This window comes from Amblyomma mixtum, chromosome 5 (assembly GCF_055824585.1).
Source record: "Amblyomma mixtum isolate Tamu chromosome 5, ASM5582458v1, whole genome shotgun sequence".
NCBI classification, from domain to species: domain Eukaryota; kingdom Metazoa; phylum Arthropoda; class Arachnida; order Ixodida; family Ixodidae; genus Amblyomma; species Amblyomma mixtum.
The window spans coordinates 71,256,259-71,272,899 of NC_143016.1; the positions used below are offsets into that span (position 1 = coordinate 71,256,259).

Below are 16,641 nucleotides of genomic sequence, written 5' to 3' on the forward strand. Positions count from 1 at the left end.
CCTTGCAACGACAACGGCACAAGGAGGACAACACTCCTTCAAGAGAGTTCGCAGAGCATGACGCGGAGCAAAGAACATAATCATGTGGAAAGTTCTGAACCACCAATGCTCGATTAGTGTAACGCAACATAAAAAAAAAAAAACAGGACCCTGTTCACAGAAGACTCATTATTCTCACTTGAAAAGGCTCGCGCCAAATGGCTTGGCAACATCCGTGGCTCCATGCAGATCTTGTGGTCTCAATTTAGGAACTAATGACAGTATGCGGAACACATGACAGCGCTTTTGCATGTAAGAACATTTTTATACGATTTTTTCATAAATACAATTATTGAAAAGTATGGATGCTTTGTTGTTTGCTGTGGAAAGTAATTGCCGATAATAATTCCGCCAGGACCTGTGGTCGGGTAACAGGGCATAGGTACACTGTGGCTTCCCAGACGCAGTTGCAGAGCGTAACTCAGTCCAGACGGGAATTAATGATGAAACTTCCGAGCAGCTCGTTGCCTTAACTGTCGCTGTTCGACGAGCTCCGGTATTTGCCAGGTTACGAGCGCGTGTCCGCCTCTCGGGATGTTCCAGGCCGACTGCAGTTTCGTATCGAAACACAGCAGCTTGGACCCGCGAGGGGCCGCCTATCGCAGCCGCCACACTGCACGTTCTGGCTGGCAAGGCACGCGCCACTCGCCGAGGACCCCGATGACCGAACCGTCGTTTTCATGGCTGGCATTACGCCGCTGCTCGCCCTTTCGGCAGCGGGACTCAAGGCGGAGACGGCAGTCAGTCAGGACGAGGTCGCACCTGCGTAACACGGACAGAGTGCGGCAGTGGATACGAGTTAGCTCAAGACGAATGCATGGTCAAGCCATATACCTCAGCCACATTACTGAACGCTTGAGCAGTGTTAAGTCTTGGAGTCTGCATGGTTGTTACGGTCTTATATGCTACCTAATGGATAAACCCTAAACTGCGCTAACTGCGCCTTCTAGAGAGTTTTAAGTTCAATAAATAAAAAAAAAATAGATTCCTACTTGTGGAAGAATTTAAAATGGCTCTTTTCTGCAAAGCTCGAAGCACCGATTCGCTTTGCATTAAATGCTGTGACAAGCGCAGCTTGCAGATCATTACCATATATGTGCTCTGTGCAGAGGTACAACATGTTTCCTCGAAACAGCCTGCGGAGATGCCGGGCACGGTCGATATACCATTGCCGCCGATGGAGCGTGTGACATTGTTTCCGAAAAGTCTTCGAGATCATGGCAGAGCTTAAAGAGCAGCACATTTTACCCGGTTCAGCGCAAGAGTTCCTTCGTGAGTCGGGTCCTATAGCTCAAACCCGCTTGCTTGAAGCTTGCTGTTTTTGTGTTTTAGCGTTCTCTCGCCTCTGAGCAGTGCAGGAAGCTTCAGAATCAAGTACTGTGCTGTACCATCGCTCTCACACTTGACGCGATCGCTCGAGCACGTGGTTTCCACTGACAGCGCCGCTGGGCGTCTGAGAACACTGTGCAGAGTGGCCTGGGACGTTGCAGCGAGCGCTCAGCATCTTTAAATGCAAATGCATGACACGCACTCCAGCGTTCCTGTTCAGTGTGCAGGCGGTGGTACGTAGATTACTTCTGAGATCCAGTCGACATGCTGTCGTCGTTAGTGACGCTTAATGTTATTCCCTTTTATTTATGGCGATCATAATTGCACAGATATGTACAGTCTTTGTCAAAAGTAACCAGGCTGCAAGTTTTTCTTCTCAGTTGTATATTAAAGCTATTATGCAAGCCCTCAAGCTCTAAATCTCTGTATGGTAAGAAGAACCCCTGTTCTCACCTTCAAAGAACTTTTTGATCTGTAGGGAATCCGTGCGGGCTCTGTTATACGAATGAGAAGCAAACCATGCAGCCTGGTTACTTTTGACAAAGACTACATGCATGCGTATACATACGCATGAAAGCGTACATACATATGCAGGTACAAACACTTTGAAGACAGTCGCGTCGGGCATGACGTTTCTTCATAACATTCACAGCACAATCACATTTTTCCTTTTTTTAATGACTCCGCCTTTGCAAGAAACATGCGTAAACACTCACCGGCAACGTGGATGCGCACTGAGCTATCCACTGCCTTGCTGCCAGCGCGACTCGGTGTGGTGGTTGACCGACGTGGCTCGTCGCTGACGGCGCATAGCTGGTCGTTGGCGCAGTTTCCTTCTTTTACTCGGAGCCACTGATGCGCATATAGCCGTTGGGCTACGCGTATGTCCCGGAACGTCTGCATGAAATAACGGCGCAGTCAGTTTCATGACGCAAAAATACCAGAAGCAGGGCCAGAATGGCCTTACTGCACGGATTGTACAGCGTGGTGTTTTCACTGAATTTATTTCCTTTATCTGCGGTGCTTACGACTGACTGCGACGGCCTGTTCATTTTATATGTTATTTCTGTCTACATTCAAATTCTTCTATTCTATGTACTTTTCTTGTTACTAGCGACACACGGCTTTTTTTTTATACCTGTACTTAACGAGCCCCTCTTCTGCTCCGTTATTATAGCTGCCATGTCTTCGTACGCGAAGTTTCTATTCGATCCACATCCTCTCTGTTGACAGTAAAGTAAATGCTTAGAATTGGTCTACAAAGACTTTCTTTAGAAAAACGCCATCATGACTACCGTCTACCACGCGTTTATTATAGTTCGCATTGTCTCAAGAGAGATTTAACACAGCCGCGTTAAGAGTCAAATATAGGGCTTTGCCTATGCAGCTTTGAAACCAAAGAGGTTGGTTGGTTGGTTGGTTTATGGGGTTTAACGTCCCAAAGCGACTAAGGCTATGAGAGACGCCGTAGTGGAGGGCTCCGGAAATTTCGACCACCTGGGGTTCTTTAACGTGCACTGACATCGCACAGTACACGGGCCTCTAGAATTTCTCCTCCAAAGAAATTCCAGCCGCCGCGGCCGGGATCGAACCCGCGTCTTTTGGGTCAGCAGCCGAGCACCATAGTCATTGAGCCACCGCGGCGGCGAAACCAAAGAGGAAGGAGGAAAAATGGAACCAGAGAGTGTGGCGACATGAAACAAACGGGAGACCGCAAGCACGTGTTTCACATACCTGCATCGTGGCGTCGGCAGTGCTGGACGACGGTGAGCAGGGACAGAGCAGCGTGGCGCGCACGTCTTGGAGCTGGCGGTGGATGCGCGGAGCCGCGGACACGACCGACGTAGGCAGCGCGTCATTCAGCGGGCCGCCAGTGTTCCCAGATTCGGGTCTTTTGCGGGTTTGAGGCTTAACTGCGGTGAATAAACGTGCTTCTCTGTTAGCCTGTGCTGGAACTCAACAGCCGGGCGCCACACACGTCAAGTGACCACTCACCTGGAAGCAAAACGAAGACTGCAGCCCGGTCTGGAGCAAACTGGTCTTTAGCTGAATCCAGGCTGCAGAAATAGAGAAAAGTGCAAGGAAATTTTGAACCAACACCGGAGCAGAACTCAGTAGCAGTTACACTTGGAAAACAAGCCTCCTTTTAATACAGGAAAGGTTATCAACTGTGCTGCCAGGAGCTTTATGTGAGTGCGAGATGCACAAAACCTGACCAGATCGTCCGACTGGCAACCAGACGCTACAGCGACACCAGGGTTGTGAGGGACGCCGTAATGGAAGCCTCTGGAATAATTTAGAGCAGCTGGGGTTCTTTACTTGCGCTGACATCACAACACAAGGACGCGTTCATCGTTACGTCTTAATCGAGACGAGCGCGCAGCGCGGGAGTGCCGACAAGTACGTCTGGTTCAGCATCTCGCGACGGGGGGGGGGGGGGGGGGGGGGGGGGGGGGGGGTGTACCTATATGACGCCTTGCTGTGTCACTTTAGGATCGGCGTGTGGGCGCTACCACCGCAGATATTTTAATGAATTGGCATTGGAAGCCCCACCATAAAGAAAAAGTGTACCGCGCTCGGCGGCGTAGTGTTATGCACAAATACCACCTGCCTTACGCCCCGGTTGCCTAGTGGCAAAACGGAGGAAGGGAAATCCCCTCTCCGTTTGTAGGGGAGAGGAGGGAGTGGCCCGAAGGTCGCTGGCACCAAAACAAACTGAAATGTATAAACACTAATAAAATATATTATATATAGAAACTGGTATATAAATAAGAAAATATGGAGAGAAGACAAGAAGTACACGAGAAGCAATTGTAAGGGCTCAGGAAGAAGACCTAATGTTGAGACGTAGTCACCGCATAATAATAAGCGGCCCCGTAATGCTTTTAGCTTCCGTTGTCGGCAGTGTTGGGACGTCACGCCGAGATCGAGAGCGAACATCCGGGCACTGAATTCTACTCATCCGTTCATTAAAACGACAGCATCCGGGCACCGTACGAGATTTAACGACACTCTAAGCCCTCCTACAGGACCGGCATACAAGCGCCGGTAGCTTCGCGCCGAACGGGTGGTGGCGTTCCTCCCTTCCTGTATTGTGCGGTTCGGGCGTCCACTGAGAAGACAGAATTACTGCGCCATTTCCTTTCGTCAAAAAGCGTTGCGTTCAAAGGGCAAGGCATCGCGCCGAACGAGTGGCGTAGTTCCGTGGACTGCCTGGGAGCGCTATATACAATACGCTGTCGCGTTCCACTCCTAAAGGCGGAGCTTAAGCGTCATTGATTAGCAGTTAATTAGTATTTAGTCATTAATCAGTAATTAGTCACTAATTAGTAATTTGTCATTACTTCGTCATCAACTATGTGTGACGTAATCCAGTGGTGACGTCACCAATGTCACATAGGCAAAGTGGTGCGGAAAAAGTTTTCGCCTCTACGCACTTTAGACAGTTTCTAACGCGCTGCATATACATTCTTGTCAGGCCTGCGTCTCGTCGTGTCCACAGATGGCTGGAGCACAGTCAGATAAATGAGATCACGAAGTTTGCAGAGATAAGTGGCCGCAGCTGGCCCAGGTGGTGGTTAATTTCAGGCCAATGGGACAGGCGCTTGTCTCGCTGTGGACGTTATTGGGCGCATGGGGACGAAGATTACAAAGACGACGACGTTAGGCAAAGCTAAAACGGGGTACATCTGTCCGTATGCGGCTGTTATCACGGTGAAAACACATCCCGAGACACCTGTGGGCAAAAGGTGCGCAGTGCGTGCGCAGTTTGGTTTATAAAACGCAACAATGGCGCACCGGAAAGGCTCAACTTCGAGTGCATCGAAACTGGCGCTTCGCTACCGTCATCATATAGCGCACCTAAACAATACCTTCAATTCCAATACGACATTATTCCAACGAATTTTAATACCCTTTAAAAGCATATTACGGAGGCTGTGTGGTACGAGAAAAAAAATTCTAGCTCTAAGAGAGAAAAAAAAATTCTAGCTCTAAGAGAGAAAAAAATTCTAGCTCTAAGAGAGAGAGAAAAAAATCTCTATGGGCGAAACCCGCCACATGCAGCCATATAACAATATTGCTGGTGCAAACGCATTCAAAGGAAACATGTCTTATGTACTCACTTTTGCTCAGACATTTTAATACTGGCCAAGGATTTGAGCTGGCAGCGGGCGATGCGCAATGCCACGATGGTAGGCATCAAAGTCCGGCAGCTGTCGAGAAAGCAAACACAGCCAGTCTGTAAAGGCACTCCGACAAAAAGAGACGAGGTAGAGATAAGAATAAAACCGAGGTGATTCCTCAATTCTTTAATAAATTATACTCTTTCTATGTCTAAAAAGTACGCCAGACATAACGCAAACCCCAGTATTGAACATCTGTTTAACAGAAGACTACGAAAAACCCAACCTGAATTTTTATGTTTTCAAGGGGTACAAAACTTGTCTAATTTTAATGAGGGTTTCTAAGCAACGTCCCACAGGTGATTATGACGATGACACGTTCTGATGACCGGTCCTGTAAAGGCCACTCATGAGACAAGCAATGCTTCGCATTGAAACAGTGCGGTGTGCTTTGCGGCAGCGATATACAAGTACAAACACAGCAGCATTCCCAGTCGTAGGTCGGGCGTTCCGTCCGCTGGCGCACTGAAAGTTCGCCAATTTCAGGTGTTGTTGTTGATGTTAGTAGCTATATATTAACAAAAATAAAAATAGAAGAAAAAATGTTTCTAGCCAGGGCTTCTGGCATCGAAACCTGTATCACCTGAGCTGTGGCTTACAGGAATAAAAAGATGGGGTGGACCGGCAAAGGGAAAGATAGGGGGGAAGGAAAGAAGAAAGGTTAGGGGTAGGGCGGCAGTATACACTATGTACAAATACAGGATATAGTGCACAGGATGGAATCGGAACGCGAAGACGCCACATGCGAGACGCCAAAGGTGGAGCGCCGGTCGACAGCAAGACACACTGCTTATCCTTTCGGGCTGCATACCAGTACCAGGAATCAGCACGCCCGCTGTTTTCCGGACTGAAGGCGACCAAGTGACAGGTGTTAACTTTCAACTTTTGCGCCAGCACACACGTCGTTGCTTTACCCTGGAGACATTCTTAGTACCACTGAGCTCAGCTTTCACAAGTTGCACGTTTGAGACGACTACAGTCACGCCATGCAAGCAGATTGTCCTGAAGATTCCTTCATATATTGCAGACTCTTTCTGACACGAAAACCGTTAATTAAAAACACGTATAAGAATATAAACTCGTGGTTTAGGAGCTTTTTGAGACGCTCTACAATTGGCAGTGGAGTTTTAGCTCGAAACACAGCAAAAGGCGCCTGTGTGCTGCGTGATGCGAGTGCATGTTACGGATCCCCAGCTTGTCGCAATTCCCGAGACCTCCACTTCGGCAACTCTTTGTTCGTTTATTCTTTCGCTCCGTCCTTTCTCCTTCCCTTATAGCGTGGTTCGGGTGTCTATCGAGATATGTGAGACAAGGTGTCACTTGCTTTTTAAAAATCGATTTTGATACCTATTGTTCAAAAGTATTTTTTTTTCGGTTTATTTAGTAACTTGATTCGACGAAACAAATAGAATGGTTGGACAATGTGTAAAGCGGTCAAGAACTTCGTTAAGGTGGCGTTCATCTATTGTGCCCGGGTATATTTCCAACCTGGCGAGAGTTAATATTAAGCGGTCGCAGCTCGATGGTGGCGAAATGCTAGAGTTCCATGTGCTATGCAATGTTAGTGCACGCTAAAGGACAAAATTATCCGGAACCCTTCACTGCGGCCACAGCGGTCGCAGCTCGATGGTGGCGAAATGCTAGAGTTCCATGTACTATGCAATGTCAGTGCACGCTAAAGGACAAAATTATCCGGAACCCTTCACTGCGGCCACCGTCATAGCTTGAGTAGCTTTGGGACATTAAGCCCCATAAAACAATATATTTAAATGGGACAGCTGCTATATGTCATCTAGGCAGCCTTCTATTAATGTTTAACGGCATTCTATGCGTGTCGTCTTCATGTACCTCCCATTTCCTGCTGCGCTAGCTGTCACCGGAGCACAATAGAAGACGCGGGTTCGTTCCCGGCCACAGCGGTCGAATTTCGATTCAGGAGAAATTCTGGAGGCCCGTGTAATGTGCGATGTTAGTTATGCGCACTTTCTTTCCTTAAAATCATCGAAGTGTAAAACGCTGCCAACGCCAACGAACACAAAGAACGCCGATGGCCCATGGCTTCATGGCCGCGTTTCTGGCACAACGTTGTCAATGCCAACGCTTGCAGTGCACATCTGTCGCTACTGCCACGTAGATTAAAGCACGGCTGTGTCATGCTTTCCAAGCACCCGCTCCATTCGTTTCATAGCTTAAAACACGACTAAGTTGTCCAATGTCCAAGGGGGGCTAGATATGCGCCTTTCCTTTGCTTTCGAGGCTCAAGGTCATTTGAATGTGAGAATTAGGCACGTGGCGATCCAAGCACGAGGTCCCGTAGTGAAGCTTTCGCTTCAATACCAAAGTGCGTCCTGGCTGATCGTAAACAACTGTTGGCGCATAGTGCACCAGTAAGGCTAATCTTTATCCGGCGTCTCTCCAGGCCGCTGCGTGAGAGGAATTTGCGTCTACTCCTGACCAGTGGGGTCTTGCATATAGGGGCTTGCAGCTGCAAGCTCAGAATTGCTTTGGCTTTGGCTTTCGGTAGCTCATCCCATGTTCGGTAGTTCGATCAACAGCGGCAGTCGTATATCCATGGAGGCGTGTGCTGTTTGATGTTAACGTATGTTAAAGAGCTCCATATCCGAAGGGCTCTACTACGGCGTTCCGCTTAGCCCATGTGTCGCTACGTGGCGTTAACCTCTGCAATTTGCAATTTATCTTTATCAATGATGACGTAGTAGTGGGCAGTGGTTTTTGATGATTCAGCGCTGTGACTAAATGTAAGGCTTATTAGCTGCTTTTTTAAAGCGAACCCATTCAGGAAAAAGATTTGAAGGTGCAAGTGATCAGGTAGAACGCTGTGAAAAGTGTACAGTCAGGCCGGAATGAAACCCGAACAGAGCATGTCAAGAAAAAAAATATTTTACCTGCCTACTTTCAGCTGAAGTGTACAACTAGCCGGATTCATGTGTCTGGGTAAAGGGCCTACTGAAAGGCATAATCGAAAATAGGTTGTAAAGGAATATGTCGCTGCTAAGCAGAAATGTATGACATATGCGCGTTCGCGTTTCATTCCGGCCTGACTGTACAGAAGCAGGCGTTCTTAGCAAGAAAAAACTGCGAACGCGTCTTTTTTTTAGGAAATTAAAGGCGCAATAGCTGTTTCACTTCTCGGTGAAAGCACTTCAGCGCAGGGGTTTGAGCAAAACGCGTCGCAAGTGCAACAGTGGTTATTGCGTTCGGCTAACGTGTACTGCTTGTTGTCAGTGCACGTAAAAGATCCCCAGGTGGTCCGAATTATTAAGGAGCCCTCCACTACGGCACTTTTGTTTTCCCACTATCATTCCCACCTTCCTCCATTTCCTTACGGTGTGGGTCGTGTGTCCACGGTGATGAGTCAATTACTGCACCATATCCTCCCGTCAAAAAAATTTTCATGTTCATTTCGAACACCGTGGGCGATGCTGTCGCGGTGGCAGCAAGAAAGCGGAACAAATCCGGAATTTATCTCAAATATTCGTGATCAGAGGCCTTTCAGTTATAACGTCGCTAGTGAATTATCACTGCACATGTATAATGTGCACGTAAAACGAACCACGAAACGCTGCTGAGTTTAGAAAAAGAGGCTTCGTATTGACTGCCTAAATTTATCTGACCATCTCTTATCCTGAGGCTATTAAGAGTTTCGGTGGCAGTAAATTTTTAATAGTACTGACGGATGATTTATGGCAGCTCGATTGTTAAGATGACTATGCAGTAAAGCGAGGCATAGGAAATTGCCGCAGTTCGGTTGCAAGTTAGGACAAGGAAGACGGATATATATTTTTTTAATTTTGTCAAATGTATTAGACGGGTAAAATGACTTGAGCGAATCAAATAGGACAAAACAAAACCAAAATGATCACAATTTATCAATGTACAGACTTGGCCACAAGACTTCGAATCTAATGGTTTGCTCCAGAGGCCTACAGTGGGGCCCCTTTACGGCGCCCCTTTACGGCGCCCCTCAAGCGTAAAAGGTCTTGAAAGGGTATAGTTGGATGCTTTGAACGGAAGGTAGCTAAGGCGATCGCTTTAGGCCTAACGTGATCGCTTTAGGTGAACGCTTTAGGCCGCGCTGACGTGCGGTTGGCTCCGTCGTAGCTTGAAAAGGCTGATAAACAGGGCAGTCGTTCGCGCTCTACTTACTCTATCCAGCGACCTGGGTCATTGCGGAAACGAAGGTCACCGTCTTGCTAGGGAAGCCTGGTCGCATAGCTGCTGAACTGATGACACTCGTATCGCCTAAGACAGCGTGGCAGCTAAAGCTTCACGCGTGAAAGAACGTTGTTTGCCTGCTCTGGAGGAACTCGACATCAAACAACGCTGCCAAGAGAAGAATGAGTGCAAAAAAGGTCCCTTACTTGCTGGAGGTTGTCTTGCTCAGTGACGAGAACGCACGAGGTTGTCTTGCTCAGTTGCGAGAACACACAAAGGAATGGCTGCCGAGCACGAGAGGCGCGCACGAGGAACGCGGTGATGAACGCGTGGCTCCAGCTGTCGGCGAAGCAAGGAAGCAAGCGGCTGAAAAAAAAAAGAAAGGCCAAGTTTGAAAATTGAAAAAAAAAACACAGTTTGTATAAAATCAAACCACCTTGCGCAATTCACGTTGAAGAGTATCTGTTCTCGCTTCGGCGAGCGCGGCTTCGGCCGCTTACCTGTTTTTTTGAGCAGCGTCCGCTCCGGCGGACGCAGTTGTTGCTGCGACGCGCCTCTTTCCTTTCCTCTCTCTCTCCTTTGATCTCTCAAATCTCGTCTATCTGCACGTGGCAGCGGTGGTGGCTTGGCTCGAGCCAGTAGCAGGCCCCTGCAATTTCCTTTTCATCCTTCTCTCAGTCACAACAACAACAACAACAATTCACGTTTATTTTTAGATTGTCAGATGTTTTTTATAGGTTGCTCAGAAATGGCGCATCGGCGAAGTCTGAATGAACAAAGGCGCAATACAGTGTCGTCTTAGAAGGGTGCTTTAGAGACATCTGCTGTGTGTCCTTTCCTTTTGGGTGTACACCAACATACGAAAGATGCGTATTTCGTTTCCTTAAAAGTAATTTTCATTTCATGTGCTTTAAGGCCGCCGCGGTGGCTCAGTGGCTATGGTGCTCGGCTGCTGGCCCGAAAGACGCGGGTTCTATCCCGGCCGCGGCGGTTGAATTTCTTTGGAGGAGAAATACTAGAGGCCCGTTTACTGTGCGATGTCAGTGCACTTTAAAGAACCCCAGGTGGTCGAAATTTCCGGAGCCCTCCACTACGGCGTCTCTCATAGCCTCAGTCGCTTTGGGACGTTAAACCCCATAAACCAAACCAAACCTTACGGCGCATTTCGGGTGTCCACCGATATATGAGACACAGGCTTGGTTTCCTCTCCTTCGGGCATAGAGTTTCTTACTATTACCTAGAGGGAATGCTGGCAGCACGTCTATGGGAGTTTGCATGGCGACCCCTCGAGACCACTTCAGCCACCAAGGGCGCTGAAAGCATTATGGGGCGGTGAGCTACTTGTTGCGGAACTGCAAATTTTGGCCAAAAAGTAATAGAAAAATAAAGCTGTTTGATAACTACAAGCGTCATAACATTCAATATCTTGTCTAATGATTGCAACAAACGAGCAGAAAAGCATTTAAGTGCAAAGTTTGCCCAAAATAAGAGAAGACTAGCTCTCCTATTGGCCAAGTAATGAACATTATAACAACTAATATTTCGTAATTAACAGGCGTATTCTTAAAAGTAAATATGTTTTCGAAAAAAATGTTGCTGCTCAGATACTTCAAGAAGTTTTTTAATGACATTTCGGAAAAGCGAAACCTTTTATGCGCGTCGTGTGTCTATGCGTTTTTACTACTATGGTTTTTGCGCACTGCGTTCGCGCGAAAGTCGTCTGCGCACACACGAACATCGTTTTCGGAACAGCGTTTCCGTGTTCCCGAAAAAATTACCGACGATTACGTTACTTCCTAATGCGAAATTTGAGCGCAGCAAATAAGCTGTTTCACCTTTTCGATAGACTGAGGCAAAGAAATCGAGCAACACATGTATGCGCTATCACAGAATTTTTTTTTTTATTTTTCACACGTATTCGCAATTTCGGCTCGGGCGGTGCACATATACAGATCCGCCGCCACCGATCTGGCTCTCTGATTGCCACCGCACAGGGGTTGCATTGGAGGAGGAGCGAAGAAAGGAATTAAGTTCGAGCCGGCGCTTTGACAAGCGGACACTCGCAGGAAGAGGGGGGAGGGGGGCGGCGTGTACACCCAGCGGCAAACGATGGGGGCAGAAGCGCGCGCAGCAAGCGGACAACACGATAAAGGGAGGAGGGAAGAGATAGCAGCGACTGACTGATGCCGCTGACGCCGACAGCGCTGGGGGGATGAAAGGGGGGCGGAGCTGGTTACGAGGCCGACGACAACGCCGACGACGACGACGACGCGAAACCCAGGAACGGACGCCAAAGAGCTGCGCTCTAAAACTACGACTGTTCCGCAACAAGTAGCTCACCGCCCCATGATGCTTTGAGCGTCCATGGTGGCTGAAGGGCAGCGCCGCCAGCTTTCTCTCTAGGTAATAGTAAGAAACTCTATGCCTTCGGGCAAGGCGTCGCGCCGAACGGGCGATAGGGTTCCTTGGATCCTTGGCAACGCTGCAACACGCTGTCGCGTCCCAGTCTTAAAGACTAAGCTCAAACATCCTCCAGATTTTTTTCCAATTGATTATTACTTTTATGGTTTTCGAACTTTTATTTTATTATTTTATTTTGGTCTTTTTTAGTCAGTGGAAAATTGAACTATTACATGCATTGCATTCGAACTTCCACATAAAGCCATCAGCTCGTTTTCGATCTCTCAGCTAACAGGTCTCCTGTTGTCGCGTTGTACAATCTCTGAGCCTATACTCTATTACTACTCCGTTCTTTGGAGGAGAAATTCGAGGCCCGTGTACTGTGCGATGTCAGTGCACGTTAAAGAACCCCAGGTGGTCGAAATTTCCGGAGCCCTCCACTACGGCGTCCCTCATGGCCTTAGTCGCTTTGGGACGTTAAACCCCATAAACCAACCAACCTACTCCTTTTCTGCTATAAATGCTCCTCTTTCTAGCAGTTAGCCGCATGTGTCTTGGCCGGTCCCCTGTATTGGGTATGTGCCATTTTATTTCAGGCCAACCAACCTGTGCTGATATGCGTCTGCGTTCGAGTCACGTGAGAACCGTGACGTCACTGCCTGTATATATTTGGCTGCAATAAACGGACGGGCGTCTTTCGCTCTGAGCTTGGACATGTACCTTGCTGTGCTAGTTGTTCGCTGAGGCCTGGCCAGCAAACCAACTCTTTAGCCAATGCTCGGCTTTAATGGCGCGCTCTTGCCAATATGGGGCGAGATGGGAAGGAGTTGGTTTTGACTTGTGGGTTATCAATAATCGCCACTATTTAGTGCTGGTCGATTATCTGTCTCGCTACCCGTAAGTTGCGCTTCTGCCTTCAATTGCAGCTCTAACCGTTGTAGAAAGGATGGAGAGCATTTTTGCTCGTCATGGCATTCCGGAAACGGAAGTGACAGACAATGGACCGCAATTTTCATGCTCCGAGTTTGAAACTTTTGCTGTTGAGCATGGTTTCAGTCACGTGACTGTCAGCCCAAGGCAAACGCAAGCTAATGGGGAAGTGGAAAGAATGGTACAAACAATCAAGAGTCTTATACTTAAATCGAAAGACCCCTACCTCGCACTTCTCGCATACAGGGCGACACCAGGAGTGCTGGGCTACAGTCCTGCAGAAATCCTGATGGGTCGACGCCTAAGGACTCGCGTTGCGATGGCACCTCAGCTGCGGGGCCCAACACAGATTAGAATGACTGATGTACAGCTAAGCATCATTCTAATCCAAAATTGCAAGCGCGATACTACAACAAACGTCATCGTGCTAGGGATCTCGTTCGGTTGAAGGTCGGTGATCCTGTGTGGGTTCAAGACTTGAAAACAAGGGCCACTGTAGTTTGTGCTGCAGCTACCCCGCGGTCCTTCTTAAAGAAGTTCGCACAGAACACGGTGCTCTATTGCGCCGTAATCGAAGAATGTTAAACCGCTTGCCAATTGTTGGGAAAGCAAAAGGAAGTTAAGAGTTCCCCAATGAACATGGTCAGGAGGAGCCAGGTGAGTCAGTCAGGGACGCGCCTGCCAGTGTAAACAGCTGTCCGGCTGAGGCAAAAGCCGAACGTCAGGTGCCTTCGGCTCCAGTCACGGTGACCAGGTCGGGAAGAGAAGTTCGACCTCCCGTTCGCTGGGGATATAATGAGTAATCTTTTGTGTGTGTGCGCGTTCTCGGTATGAGCCATGCGGAGTGTATTTTATTGCGAAAGCAATACTGCTTGCACTTTTCTGCCATCGATGGAGGTACATCCTTCGCTCCGGCGGAGCTGCGGCACGCTACCACCTGACCACGTGACGTCACGACAAGAGGAGAACTGGGGGCCCAACTCGTCTCATCGATGGAGGTTCATCCTTCGAAGGAGGTTCATCGGGCGTCTTTCGCTCTGGGCTTGAACACGGACCTCACTGCTTCTCGATGCGTCTCCGCTCGGTTGGAACGCTCACCGCGATAGCGGCCGGACGCCGCTACGACACAACCAACCATCAATTCGCCCACGTGAGAACTTTCTGTACCTCTGCGGATTGTTGCTGGTGTGTCAAGTAGGAACCGGGTCCTTCGGATCTCTAAGCGATAGTGGGAGCTCGTCATCTGAAGCGATAACGCCCAGCCCGCTGAAGCTATCTTGTCTTACATGCCATGGAAACAAATGAGGTAAGCGAGAAGTCTCGTCCGTTCGGGCAGCCAAAGCTCGAAAAAAATTTATAGAACAGCTATCTTAACGGTACTCATCTATGGGGCAGGAACGTGGAGGCAAACGAAAAGGTTGGTTGGTTTTGGTTTATTGGGGTTTAACGTCCCCAAGGAACTCAGGCTATGAGAGACGCCGTAGTGAACGGCTCTGGAAATTTAAGTTCAGCACAAAACAGTCAGCTATGGGAAGGAAAGTTATAGGTGTAGTTTTAAGAGACAGGAAGAGGGAAGAGTGGGTCCGAGAACAGACGAGGGGTAATGACATGCTGGTCGAAATCAAGAGGAAGAAATGGGCTTGAGCAGGGCGTGTAATGCCAACTCAAGACAACCACTGGTTCTTATTAACACAGTAGATTCGAAGAGAAAGCAAGCGTAGCCGCAGGTGGCAGAAAGTTAGGTGAGCGGATGAGATTAAGAAGTTTGCGGGAATACGGTGGCCGCTGCTGCGAATTATTACTCGCTGTTCTGCTACCCGTAGACCTTGACGAAACCAGTAGTATGCTAGTGGACACGAGCCAGCATCCAGAAACTAAGAGAACTAATTTTTTTGGGCGCGGTGGCCATTGGGCGCGGTAAAAATTAGTTTTAGATTTCCCCGACAATCCCTCCAGGACAGAACGTGATAAATCTGCAGGGGACACAACGCGTAGCGCTGCAGCACTGAACTTGCTGTGTATGTAGTGAAAATACACGAGCCCATGTTTCGGTTCTGTAAACAATGGCTATGGTATTCCGCCTGTCCTGTGTCTTTCCTCTCGTGTGTGCGTGTTGTTGTGCGCTTGAATTCGTTTGAAAATAAGCTATGCACCATCTAGCCCAAACAGAAGTTTTGTTAAATGGTATAACACGTTGGGTTTGCTTTTTAGGCCAGTCTACCATTCGTTCAAAAGAGGGTAAGCAGTGCATTTGACAAAACCAACAGCTTCACATGAATTAATAGGTGGGTTAATGTCGAATTCTTCAGTTATGCGGATACTTCCACATTAGTTTATAGATTTGCGTAAATAAACTATGGCAACCAATGCGAGGAACAATTATAACGCGCATTATTCTTCCCAAGGCGCTGCTAGAAACTTCGAATAAAGTGACCATGAAATGGAGGGTTATGGGCATAGCATCACTCGCGAAGCCGTTGATTAGCCACTAAAGCCACTCTGTAGCGAATGTGTGCAGCTACGGTAGGTTTGATGCATATTTGAGTGTGCGTTCACTCGGCGATCGTGAGACGGTATGAAGGCTGTGTAGGCATATCCGGGGCACAGTACGCGACCAGCGCCGATGGCCGGGCAAATGTCTAGAGAAGTGCGGTCGAATGCGCTGAACTGCTTTCAAGTCGTGCACCACGTGGAAAAGTCACAGCCAATTCGTGCTAGTACATTGTCCTGCCTCAGGACGATTCATGAACTCAGTCACACATTAGGGTTGGAAACAACAGCTGAACTTGCGCGGCAACAGTCACCAATGTGGTCTGTGTTCGGTAAAAGGCCTTGAAGCAGGCGGTGTATCAAGAGGTCATCTGTCACTGAGAAGAATAAAAACTGATTCGGGATTCGTGCCCAAGCTACTTCAAGGGAGTTCGGAAAGCATGACGTGCATCAAAGAACACAATTAAGAAGACACGGACACAAGTGTGTGTCACTTGTGTCCGTGTCTTTATAGCGTTACGTGGCAAGTGAACCATCACCAACTCGCCCAAGCTTTTGCTCTGGTGACTTCTGAACAACCAAACCTTGATTGGTACGTGGCAGCATAAAATAAAAACAGGACGCTGTTCACAGTGGACTCATTATTCCCACTTGGAAAGGCTTGTGCCAAATGGCAGTGCCTCCTTTGGCAACCTCCGTGGCTCCATGCAGATCTTGTGGTCCAAATTTAGGAACTAATGACAGAATGCGGAACACATGCTTGTGCTTTTGCGTGTAAGAACATTTTTATACGATTTCTTCATAAATACAATTATTGAAAAGTATGGATTGTTGTTTGCTGTGGAAAGTAATTGCCGATAATAATTCCGCCAGGCCCTGTGGTCGGGTAACAGAGCATAGGTACAATGCGGCTTCCCCAGACACGGTTGCAAAGCGTAACTCAGTCCAGACGGGAATTAACGATGAAGAAACTTCCCAGCACCTCGTTGCCTGAACTGTCGCTTCCCGACGAGCTCCGGTATTTGCCAGGTTACGTGCGCGGGTCCGCCTCTCGGGATGTCTGCAGTTTCGTATCGAAACACAGCGGCTTGGA

The 16,641-nt window shown here is 48.3% G+C and overlaps 1 protein-coding gene across 2 annotated transcripts; it reads right to left on the minus strand.

The window, feature by feature from the left end:
• Positions 1 to 283: 283 nt before the first annotated feature.
• LOC149342606 (uncharacterized) lies at positions 284 to 16,003 on the minus strand. 2 transcript variants are annotated; one of them, XM_089544989.1, is made up of 8 exons: positions 13,285 to 16,003; positions 9,935 to 10,094; positions 5,493 to 5,582; positions 3,364 to 3,425; positions 3,103 to 3,281; positions 2,085 to 2,265; positions 1,822 to 1,862; positions 284 to 801 (listed from the first exon to the last, which is right to left on the minus strand). In XM_089544989.1, the coding sequence occupies exons 3-8, from the start codon at positions 5,567 to 5,569 to the stop codon at positions 781 to 783; spliced, it is 561 nt and encodes a 186-aa protein (XP_089401115.1). In that variant the 5' UTR covers positions 5,570 to 5,582; positions 9,935 to 10,094; positions 13,285 to 16,003; the 3' UTR covers positions 284 to 780. The 2 variants fall into 2 exon arrangements, with proteins under 2 accessions (XP_089401115.1, XP_089401116.1); XM_089544990.1 differs by lacking the exon at positions 1,822 to 1,862 and having other exon boundaries at positions 13,285 to 16,001.
• Positions 16,004 to 16,641: the final 638 nt, after the last annotated feature.

Bases quoted from the DNA above. Each gene is read 5' to 3' on its own strand.
- LOC149342606 (XM_089544989.1), bottom strand. From the start codon at position 5,569: ATGCCTACCATCGTGGCATTGCGCATCGCCCGCTGCCAGCTCAAATCC. The intron at 2,266-3,102 runs GTATGTGAAACA...TATTTCATGCAG, and splicing joins CTGCCGACGCCACGATGCAG to ACGTTCCGGGACATACGCGT. The intron at 1,863-2,084 runs GTGAGTGTTTAC...TTCGTATAACAG, and splicing joins AGTGCGCATCCACGTTGCCG to AGCCCGCACGGATTCCCTAC.